The sequence below is a fragment of the Carlito syrichta genome, unplaced genomic scaffold (genome assembly GCF_000164805.1).
Source record: "Carlito syrichta isolate Samal-C Ts95f unplaced genomic scaffold, Tarsius_syrichta-2.0.1 Scaffold304792, whole genome shotgun sequence".
In the NCBI taxonomy this organism is placed as follows: Eukaryota; Metazoa; Chordata; class Mammalia; order Primates; family Tarsiidae; genus Carlito; species Carlito syrichta.
In genome coordinates, this window is record NW_007248888.1 from 123,482 (window position 1) to 135,398 (window position 11,917).

General features: G+C 45.4%; 1 protein-coding gene across 2 annotated transcripts in view; it reads left to right on the forward strand.

The window, feature by feature from the left end:
* The window catches only part of CNIH3 (cornichon family AMPA receptor auxiliary protein 3), a 112,938-nt gene that overhangs the window by 49,959 nt on the left and 51,062 nt on the right, over positions 1–11,917 (forward strand). Inside the window, exons 2-3 of one of the 2 annotated variants that reach the window (XM_021713908.1) lie at positions 1,797–1,865; positions 6,118–6,165. In XM_021713908.1, coding sequence (XP_021569583.1) covers positions 1,797–1,865; positions 6,118–6,165 — 117 coding nt within the window. The remainder of the gene's footprint in view (positions 1–1,796; positions 1,866–6,117; positions 6,166–11,917) is intronic. The other variant, XM_021713909.1, reaches the window with a different exon arrangement.

Consider the following 11,917-nt stretch of genomic DNA (forward strand, 5'->3'; position numbering starts at 1 on the left):
CTCTACAATAAATAAATAAAAAAATTAGCTGGGCGTGGTAGCTTGCGCCTGTAGTTCCAGCGACTTGGAAGGCTGAGGCGGAAGGATCGCCGGAGCCCAGCAGGTTGAGGCTGTGGTGGCCGGGAGCGTGCCACTGCACTCCAGTCTGGGCGACTGAGTGAGACTCTAACTCAAAAAAAAAAAAAAAAAAAAGGCAAAATAGTAAGTATTTGGGGCTTTGTGGGCCTTTTAATCTATTGCTACTACTCAACTTTGCCATTGTCGTGCAAAAGTAGTATAGGTAGAAGAATGAATGCACCTGTGTTGCAATAAAACTTTATGTATGGATTCTGAAATTTGTATTTAATATAATTTTCATGTGCTTCAAAATACTATCCTTCTTTTGATTTATTTCACTTGTTTAAAGAATGTTAGAAAACATTCTTAGCTCACATTTGGACAAAACTGGGTAGCAGGCTGGATCTGGCCTACAGGCTGTAGTTTCCTGACCCTGGCTTAGGTTGTGGTTAGAAACTTTGGGGAGTTGTACATTAGTTTAATAAAAGAAAGCGATGATAATTAGAGGTAGCCAGAAATGTAACGAATATCCTCAAATAAGTAGTGAGTTTCTTGTTACTAAAGAGTTTAGGTACAGGCTGGATAATTAACTATCTGGCAAGGGATGATATAGCAATGTGTTGATTTAGTACAAGTTATACTAGACTTTTCTTCTAATTCTGTAGGAGTATTGAAATCAGGATGACATATGCCTGCTTTAAATTGTACTTGCTTTGTAGAAGGAAGTTGTTTTTCCTCTCTTGGTACTTACTCTTAGTCCTCCCATGTTGCTGGATTAGGGACACTCGGGCGTGGGAAGCTGGCTTCCTTGCTTCAGCACTTCTACCAAGTGTTCAGGGACCCCCCGGGACGTGCCTTAGTTGGAGGTTGGTTATGTCCATTATGTTCAATAGGAGGAACTTGACTGAGAGCACCTAAGGCTTCCACACTGGTAGAGAGGACACCCTCCTGACGAGGACCACCTTACTCTGTCATTGAGTTCCCCAAGGCAGGTAGGGTGGCTGGGTTAGGACGTGGGCTGGAGAACCTTCATCTCTCAGTTAGTTCTTTCTGTGGGTGGGCCACACCTCATTCTGTGACTGGAGAAAATCACCTCCAACATTTTCCCCTCCAGACCACTGGGGAAACCGTTGCACTCTGGGGAGCTCTGAGTCTTTGTCCAGAATGAACTTTGGGACCAAAGTCTAAAGTACGAGGCTGTGAATCATTGACTGTCCAGGAGCTGATTGTCCAGTCAGTGGACATCTAGAGATTAGGTCAATTTTCCATCACTGTCAACTCTGCTTCCTTGTTTTTCTTTTTTGCTTTTCCCTTAACTTCTGTCCATTTTACTTCCAATCAGCCTCGCTCCCCAAATACACACAGAGAAAAAATAAACAGCCCTTCCTGGAAGCCAAAAGTGCCGGATTGAAGTTTTGAATGCTTTGTTTTTGTTAGGGATTTATCTAAATCCCAGCCTGTTCTTACCACAATGCAGTTTCTCTATATCTTTGTAAAGCACCAGATACTTCAAAAAAATCTTATTTGGGAAACTTTTAAGCATCTACAGTAGACAGAAGAATAGAATCAACCTCATGTGCCCATTGCCAGCTTCAACACTGACCGATTCCTGGCCAATCATGTCACCTATAACCTCTTACTTTCTCCGGTGTTATTTGGAAGCGAATTCACAGGAAGTTTGACATGCTGTATTGACTCTCTTGTGTCTTAACATGTTGGTTCTCTGTATTCTGTTTCAGATCATTGCCTTCGACGAGTTAAGGACAGATTTTAAGAGTCCCATAGATCAGAGCAACCCCGTTCATGCGGTAAGTAGCAGGTATTGGTGACCCCAGACCAAACAGGGCCTGGGAAGGGAGATGGGAACTTGAATGAGTAGAATGAGTAGAGAACATGCTCGCTCTCACTGTGCCTCCTTCTCTGCCTCAAGGTTGTGGAGGAGCCTTCTTGTTCTCGAGGCCTGGGCAGATCTTGAGCTATCTTGCAAGTCAGGTGTGATTGTCCCAGTAACCCAGGGGAAGAGTCTGCTGTGCTGTGGCTGTTGAGTCCTCAAGGCCCGGTGCATGTGTGTTTTGGTCACCCCTCATTGAATAAGGAGAGAGGCTCCATGTTGGCCAACATACTTGTAGGCCTGTGAGCACCATGAGTGGGGGACTACTCTGCACTCTCAACTTGGGCGCCAGGTTTCTCAGCTGGAGACTTGGAGGATGGGTTGATGCCCAAAGCTCCTAGTGCCACATCATTCATCCAATGAGCATTCACGTCAGGTGATTCTGTGGGCCTGGGGTCAGCTCTCTTCCCTTGGGGAATCTGATGCCATCTGAGTGTTCTAGTCCAGGTTCGGGATGTGAAAGACTGCCTGCCCTAGCGGGCATGGCTCCCAGCATTTTTCCTGCTCACCTGTTTGGCAGGTCCTGCATGCTACCTCTCCCATCTGCCCTGACTGGGCTTCCAGGTGGGAACTTCTGAACGGATATTGGATGGAGGTGGGGATGGGTGTGTTGACTTTGCTTCTCCGATCAAGGTAGCTCACGTCCAGTCATGCAGGTGGACAGAGCCTTTTCCAAACGTATTCCAGACCAGCACTGCTGGATTCAAAGGATGGAGCCCACACGGTTCATTCAAGTGTGTGTCTCAATCCAAGTTCACTGGTTCTGTGTTTAGCTGAAGTAATTTCCAGGCCACGGTTTCCAGTGCTAAGGCAAGTTTTTGTCTGTCTGAGAAGCTCTGTTGATCTTTTCAGTCACAGGTTGTAGCACAAACACCAGGCTCCACTAGTGTGATACCATCTTAACCTGGAGGGTTAATGGTATCATTCTTGAGTAAGAGGGACAAGCAGGTCTCCTTAGCTTCAGGCTCCCTTTGACTCCTTAGCTTCAGGCCCCCTTTGATGAATTAAGGACATATGTTTTAAGGGAGGTACCAAAAGATCATGTGGAGGAACCAGCCTTCCGTGTCCCCTATAATTTTTTTTTGAGTTTTTACTGTGCGTTAGAGACTTTATATACATAATCCATAATCCTCACAACTCTACAAGACAGGCATCATTAACTCAATTTATAGACCACAAAACTTACTCTTTTGTCCAGGGACTATTTATTAGTTCATGAGGGGTAGAGTCAGGATTTGAACCCAGGTTGGCCTGTCTCCAAAGCCTGCATTCTTACCTTCTCTAGGTTGTCTCTTTAAGAGACTTGATTTTACAATATACCAGATCCCCTCTGGCACCACACTCTTTGATTCTATGAAACAGAGTCAAACTCTTTCAAAACAAATTTTGTTGCAAGTTGAAAGGACCCCTAAGATCCACTTGAACACTTACTGGATTTCATAAAACTTACAATTATTAAAATCCATTTTGTTTCCATCTACCCAGGAAACCTGTGATAATTTGAATCTGTCAGGCCTGAAAGGGCTTCAGCCTGGATCTCATGTCTTTCTGGATGTTTTTGTGTTTGGCACCAACATTACACACCTGGCTTGTCGGTGTCTACCAGGTGCAGAGTGGCTCTAGTCTGAGACACAACTTTCATTTGGATTGCCAGGGAAGACAAGGACCCACTTTCCTTCCTCGCAGTAGTTTGGGCTCAAATTAAAAAGCATCTCACTTAGAATATCAGGGATGTCTTGAATAATGTCAGTGCAAATGCTAGGGAAGAAATTTGTCCTGTCACTCAATTGTATCATGCAAATTCCTTGCTGTCTTGCAGGTAATTGGTGACATCATGAAACATTTTTGTGCAGAATCCCTTTCCATCTCACCATGGCAAGCCTCTTTTAATGTAGACCGAATAAAGAAAATCGGGAGTAGTATAAGCTCTCTGGGGAGCTTATGTGAAAGGTCACAGTAAGAACAGAACTTGCATATAGCAGGTGCTCAGTAAGCATTGCAATGAAAGAATGAATGATGAAGTGGTAGCATAGATGCCAAATCTCAACTCTTTTTTTTTTTAAACTCCTATGATTAAAGCCACACTTCTAATTAGTTAGCATATTAGTTAAGGAGCTTGGGCCTATGAAGCCCAGACATTTCATGGACATACTAAAGCCTCTAGGTCCCCCTGAGGAAAAGAGTCTTGTCTGGGATTAGACACACAAGCAACACTATAAAAACCCTAGCTGGAATAGTACTAGACACATCTTCCCAGTTCTTCCGATGGTACTCCCTGACAGGAGGTTAAATGCAGGGATTCAGCCTCCGCTGATCAGGGTCTGAGTTGGGGGGAGGGAATGAGAAAAGAAAGAGAGAAACAGCGGGATTGGGAGGACTCCCTCTCAGGTAGCAAGGAACAAGAGAGGGCAAATTTATTTTACCGAGAGAGAGCAAATTTATTTTACCACGTGCCTCTTATATAGGACAAAAATCTCACAAAGGAAGGTGAAACCATACACGCAGGATATGTTAATGTCTGAGTTAAATCACACAAGCAGGGTAAGTATCAATGGCTAAACTATGCATATCTTGACATCTATACTAAGCAAGGCAATCACTCAGGATGAGCAGGTTCGGGGCCAGACTTGGTGCCGCTTGGCTGTCCATAGAAATGCAACCAAAAGGTCAGGGGAGACAAAGGAAAATGTAGGCTTAGTTCCTTGAACATAAGCCAAAGAATATAAGAACCCTGCCAGCTTATATTCTGGTTTCCTTCAGTTAAACGCTTTGGATGCCTCATTTAACTCATCTTCAAGCTTTTTAGGCCTCTACAGGGCCCCCAAGCTGCATTTCAGGCCCAGGTGGCTTAAAAAACGACTTCACTTGTTGATGACTCTGGCCTTGGAAGGACTTATGTCACAAACAATTGCTGATCCATAGGATGCGTTTCTCAATGAGGGCATGGGGTCCATTTGGATTTAAGATGCCTGAGAGCTTCCAATGTTGTTGGACCGTTGGGGTGGAAAGGAGGAGGAGTGCTCTGTTTCACTCCCTGTTTCCTGTGCTTTCCTTTTATTTATTTATTTATTTACCAACTGGTCACTCATTATCATCTTAAAGTAATGAGAGGTGCTGTCCTTCAGAGACTCTGGCTTGCTGGAGAAGGTGTGAGTGTGTGTCTTGCAGCACCTTCATTCGTGCATGTGTGCACATGCATGTGTGCATGCATGCATGTGTGCACACACAGACACATGTGCTGAGGAAGATGCAATCTGTCTTCCTAGCTACACGAATACTAATTTGTCCTGATGTGGACTCCTTCCTCTGGGCTTACAGCATGCACAGGAATCACTATATTTATGATTTAATTAGGGAAATGAAGTGTCCCAGCCACCTGTCCTCTCCGGATCCACGAGGAATCTCATTACCATCACATCTACAGCAACCAAATTGCCTTGGTAATGAAGCACCAGGAGATGCCACAGCTGTGTTCAGTGTGGCTTAGGAAATCGTTCAAGTCACTGAAGGAAAAGGGAAGCAACAGCATTTAGTGAGCCATGTGAGCATCATCGCCTGCCTGGCCTGGGGCATCTTCCCTTGGCAGCGGGCCAGACCTCAGAGATGGACTTGGACTTCTTGAAAAGCCTTAGCCCAGGGGCACTATTGGTGTCTAATTTAGTGGGGAAATTTCCTCCTCCAAGTGCACTCACTCTAGAAAAATAAAGCCAATAGGTGGAGAACTTGTTTACCTAGACACTGATGAGAGCACATATCGTTTTGAGATCCAAGTGGGAAGTCCCCCGCCCCCCGGGAGAGCCGGCCACAGGCTTTAAGACATTCAATGAACACAAGATACCCATTCTTCAGTTTGACCATCTTCTGTGTACATGGAGACCAAGAGAGATTTTGCTGTAGAAAAAAGAACAGAAGCCTATACAGGGCTGAGGACAGCTGAGTCCACGCTGCTTGCTGGGAGAGTTCTGTTAAGAGCAAATGACTTTGACAAGCTAGATGGAAGAAAGCCAGAAACTGTTAGAAAAACCACTTGGTGGGAGCATGCTAACTGTGTGCCCAGGAGGGGTCTCTGGTGGGTTCTGCTTCCTCTGCTGGGGCTGCTGCCAGGGCTTTTCATGCTCATTCAGCAGATCTGATCTCCCCTCTCCCTTCTTTCTTGTGCATCCTGATAGAGGGAACGGCTAAGGAACATCGAGCGCATCTGCTTCCTTCTACGAAAGGTCAGTGTGGTGGCTTCATGCTGGAGGGTGGAGGATCACATGGTGGTGGGGGGGCACGGAGTAAGAGGCTGGTGGGGCCTAGTGCCTGTTCTACCAGGAAGGCAAATAGTGGCAGAGAGGGGGAGGTGGAAGTGAGTGATCTGTTCTTTGGAAACCTCCAGAGACAAGAGGAGCTAATTAAAAGGGGGTGGCCATCAATCACAGTATCGGGACAGCCCTGGATATATGCACACGCTCTGTGGTTGGAGTTAGAAGCTCTTTATCTTTGCATGATGATGGATGGCATTCGCAGTTGCTGCTGCCTCGTAGCCTTTGTTTCTGTCTATAGTGGGGCTCAAGAACACTCCTTCCCGACCTTGAGAAGTTTTAAAACTAAATGCTGGGTTTCCTTTGAGGTTTCAGCCTGTCACTCAGCTTTGCTATTTGATTGGCAGGATCACTGCAAGTGTGGGAAGGGTGGAATGAGGAGGTCTTATTAAAGGGGGAGCCGTGCCATTCAGAGAGTTTCTCGGAATGGAGGGGCAGTAGGTCACAGCTTCCCCAGACTCATTCAGGAAGCACATGTGTGCACGTGTAGTCCAGGCTTGGTATTTAGCACAGCTCTGTGACATAGCTTCAGGCTCCTGTAACAGAGAGATCGGTCTGTCTTTTTCCAGTTAGGAAGGTGAGTGCTTTTTGCAGCAAATTGTAGAGAATAGCAAGTTGACAGGTAAAAGAAGCAGCATCCATAGCCTTGAATTAAAGGACATCCCTAACCTCTGTAAAGAGTAGATGAACTGTACACCATAGGAAAGCCATCTGCCAACCCCAAAGGAGTTTTTGAGCTTCATGTGAATAGTAGAGAAACCAAATGCTGTGCCAACATTGGTTGAAGGCGGAAACTTTTTTTTTTTTTTTTTTTTGAGTTGGAGTCTCACTCTGTTGCCCAGGCTGGAGTGCAGTGGCCGCTCCCGGCCACCGCAGCCTCGACCTGCTGGGCTCCGGCGATCCTTCTACTTCAGCCTTCCCAGTAGCCGGAACTACAGGCACGCGCTACCATGCCCGGCTATTTTTTGGTTTATTGTAGAGACAAGGTCTTGCCAAGTTGCCCAGGCGGGTCTCAAACCCGTGGGCTCAGGCAATCCACTCACCTTGGCCTCCCAAAGCACGGGATTACAGGCTGAGCCACTGAGCCTGGTTTAGGGGGAAACATTTTGCAAGCTTTTGAAGTTTTTTCTGTAGTCCAATAATTATACCTTTTACTGGGAGAGAGTTTAATCAAGAAACCTGTTATTTTTCTAGCTAATTACTTGTTCTTTAACGTCTTTTAAGAAACATAGTATGAACTGGGCTCAGTGGCTCAGCCTGTAATCCCGCGCTTTGGGAGGTCGAGGTGAGTGGATTGCCTGAGCCTGCGGGTTCGAGATCCACCTGGGCAACTTGGCAAGACCTCATCTCTACAATTAAAAAAAAAAAAAATTAGCCGGGCATGGTAGCACACGCCTGTAGTTCCAGCTACTTGGAAGGCTGAGGCGGAAGGATTGCCGGAGCCCAGCAGGTCGAGGCTGCTGTGGCCGGAAGCAGCCACTGCACTCCAGTCTGGGCGACAGAGTGAGACTCCAACTCAAAAAAAAAAAAAAAAAGAGAAACACAGTATGTTAAAATTCCATGTCTTATAGGACACAGCAGGGAAATATGCTCAGATAAAACTTTTGTATGAAAATATTTGTGATCCAAGGAATAAAGAATGATTAGGAAAATAACATATAATGTGAATTCATACATTTATAAGTTACTTTTCCAGACAATATCTTGGATACCCAGAACCTGCTCTAGCCAGCACATCTAGTCTTTGATTTGCTCTTTAAGACTAACACATAAGTGGCATAGAATGGATCAAGACAAAATCAAAGTTTTGTCCTTCAGACTCCAAGTTCCCCCCTTTTCCCCCATCCTAAATTTATCATCTTTTAAACTGGTACCATCTTTATTCTCTGGTAGAGTGATATTCCATATCCCTCACATTTTAGTGCTCATTCTTCTATACTGCTTGACCGTTGACTAGCCAAACATCAGGCAATGGCCAAGGTCCTGTGGCCTATGGAACTTATACCCCTGGACCTTTCAGAGGTCAGAGCCAAGGATATGAAAGTAGGCATATGGTGCAAGAATTAGCATTACTCTTTGCAAATTTGCATATCATTTGCATACATTTCTATGAGCAGTAGAGTGAGGCATTTTACTCCAAGAAAAATACTCCAAGGCCCTTTTTCTGTTTTTTGCCCTTTTCATTACACATACTCCTTCCTCCCATGCCACTGCCTCTACCAGGAAGTTAAATCAATTGCTGTTTACTGTCGTGGAAAATACCAGGGAGAAAAGATAGACGTTAGAGGATGTGAAACACTGACTTTAAGACGTTAGGTGTAGTGACTGTGTGATCACACCTTCTGCAGCTCCCCGGGGAGCTGCTCTGGGATACTCTAACTGTAGGCAGAAAGAGGCCACGTTCCTGCAACTTTATTTCTTTGTGGAATCTTCCTCCTACTCTCGTCCTCTTGCCATAACCTGACTGTTAATTCTTCTGTGGGCCCTGGATACCTGAGATCATTTTCGGTGATGTCAATGTGATTTCTTTCCAAATGTAATTTCAAACTGTTGGTGTTTCTCTCTGGCCCTTGAGGTCTTGCTGTAGCTCACATGTCCTAATTTAGCTTAATTTGGTAATTCTCTATATTCTCACAGAGGCATGTAGGTACTAGGTCTGGGAGTCTGTCGCTAGAATGCCAGTCCTGGAAGGTCAATGATTTTGTTCTCTTCACTGTCATAGCTAGTGACATAGAGTGCAGAGCAGTGTGTAGCCCGCTGAAGGTGCTCAATACATATTGATTAAGTGAATGAATGAGTGCTGACTTTCTGGGACTTCTGTAATCTAAATCCTTATTGGGGACATGTGGATAGTCAAAAATCTTTCCATTTCTTCATTTCAATAGTGCCCGTGACATAGCATAAAATTTACATATTTTATCACATTTACTCCTTATATGAGATTTGTATTTTAAAATCAAATTTAGCTCGATATTGCATTCACAATTGACACAGAAGATCTCTAACCTGTAGTTTCTCCTGTCCCGTTCCTTTTCTTAATGCTCATGCTCTCTGCCCCCTTGTAGTCTGTATTTTAACCTTCCTAATATCTACTCTCAGCCAATTCTAGGCCTTTCTCAATTGGAGGGTGTTGGTGAAGTGTACAAACTTGTGCTGTTTCCAAATCCTACCTCTGCTCTTTTCATGTGTGTAACCCACAGTGTGTGCCTCAGGGTGGCTGTAGAGTAGTAATAACAGTACCCTTTCAGAGAGTTCTTATGAGAATTAAATGGGATAATATGGGTGCATTTGGCTCACAAGTGCTCAGTACATATTGAATGTTATTATCACCATCCGGACCCGTAGCTCTTACCTAAAACTCTTTATAACATTCCTGAACACACACCTGGGACTGAGTCAGGCCAAGATACTTCTTGTCCCCTCCCCTGTTCTTAGGTAGGTGCTCTTTGATGTTTGAGCAGCATCACAAGGTGGGCTGACCTGATCTGCCTGACTCCTGTCTCTCCTTTTGAATGCCTTCTGAGTTCAGATTCCATTCCATGTGTTGGGGTGTGTGGGGAGGGTTAATGGGTCTAGTTAGCAGCACCGCCTTCTGGGAACCGTACCTTCTAAGAAATTTCTTGGAACTAGCCCTCTAAACACCCTAGAATGTGTTGCATCTCAGCAGTTGATTGTTGTTAAACCACCTCCTCAGCTTTCTCGGGTGAACGGAAGAGATTTTCAAAGTGGATCCATTTTTAGCTTCGTAATTATCAGAAAATGTGTTCTTTAGGTAATTGTCTGAACTGCAGGATTTTTGTGTTGACTTATGCTCATGATTCATTTTTTGTGGCAAGAGCCACTTGCTTCTTGTATGGCTCTCCCACTAGAGCATGTCGTGGACTCTGTGCCGGCCTCTATAAAATACGGGTTTGGGAGCAGGAAGCGTCATGGAAGGTTGGTTTGACAAATGCTTTTGGGCACATTAAGGTTCTCGTGGGGAGGAGGCCGAACCCTGTTCCATCTGCAAGTCCACCAAGTGCTTGGAGGAAATGAACTCTTAAAAGTGCTAACCCTGCCAGGCTCGGTGGCTCAGCTTGTAATCCTGTGCTTTGGGAGGCCGAGGTGAGTGGATTGCCTGATCCCGTGGGTTCAAGACCTGCCTGACCAGCTTGGCAAGACCTCATCTCTACAATAAATCAAAAAATTAGCCAGGTGTGGTAGTGCGCGCCTGTAGTTCCAGCTACTTGGAAGGTTGAGGAGGAAGGATCGCCAGAGCCCAGCAGGTCGAGGCTGCGGTGGCCGGGAGCGGCCACTGCACTCCAGTCTGGGCGACAGAGCGAGACTCCAACTCAAAAAAAAAAGCACTAACCCAAGTGATTGGTATGAGAATAAAGCAAAACCTGCTTCATTCAAAACCTGCTTCCAAGGTTGTCAAACCTTGGGATTGGTTGTCCTAGAGGGTCTGTGAAATGTTCACATCCCTTAGACCAAGTTAGACAAGCGTGTGTCTGAGATGATTTTGTGTTAGACTGAGCCTGCCCCAGGTGGAGGCAGGGGCACTTCGTTGCATAGTTTGGTATATCCCTTCTGGTCTGACAATTCTGTGATTCTCCAGTTCATGTCCTGATTTCCCCAAGAATGTGTCCAGTCTCACTACAGGTTTGCTGACATTTGTGGATATACACAGTTCTAGCAGACGGATGGATTCTTTTCATTCTCCCATGGAGCATTCTCACTGAGACATGGAGGAGAAGGATGAGTGGGTGGGGTTTGGGGTGGGTAGGGGTGTTGAGTTCACTGAGGAGGCTTTTGGGAAGGGGCAGGTGCTCTAGAACCTGAATACAGTGGTGATAAGATCACAGATGTTCCCACTAATGGCCACCTAAGCCCCTCCCTCTTTCAGGCTTCTCAGAGCCACACTTCCCTCTTAGGGAGGAGTCATAGTATAAAGTGAGGCTTCAGGTAGTAGCCTGAATCCCCTGCAGAAATTCCATAATGTGGTTCTGAAAGCAAGGGTTGGAGGAGATGGGGAATGGATATAATACTATCATAGTGAAAAGTCAGTTTTGTCAGATGAGAAGGTTGTGTTATCATTCTAGATTCTTCACCCTCCCCTGTGTCCAGGACTAGCTATATAATTTGCAAGGCCCAGTGAAAAAAACCAAAGGTGGGCCCTTCCCAGCCCAAGACCCAGTGCATCTATACAGGTCACACGCCCCTGAGGCAGCTCTGCCTGATCTCCATGACGTTTGTCACATGATGTTGCAGTTCCTCCTGCTAGAAGCAGAGTATATCTTCTCTCCCTACTGATGCTAGGCTCTGCCGTGTGATGGGATTTGTCTGCTGGAATGTGAGCAGGCATGTGAGTGTGTCGGGGCTGTAAGAGTCCTTGGGTGTTTCTGCTCCCCTTCTGAAATTTTGTCATCAGCAAGACCAACCCACTGGTGCAAGGAGGATGGGGAACCTATCTGAGCCCACCTGTAGCTCAGAGCCAAGCTTGCTAAATCTGGTGATCACCAGCCCTCCCTTAGAAGAGTAAGCAAGTATAAATGATTGTTTTAAGGCACTGAATTTTGGCATGATTTGTTATATAATTTTGTAGCAATAGTTAACGGAACTGATACCATGAGTGTGTGCCACTCTGATAAGGGGAACAAATCTTTCTTTTTTTTTTTTTTTTTTG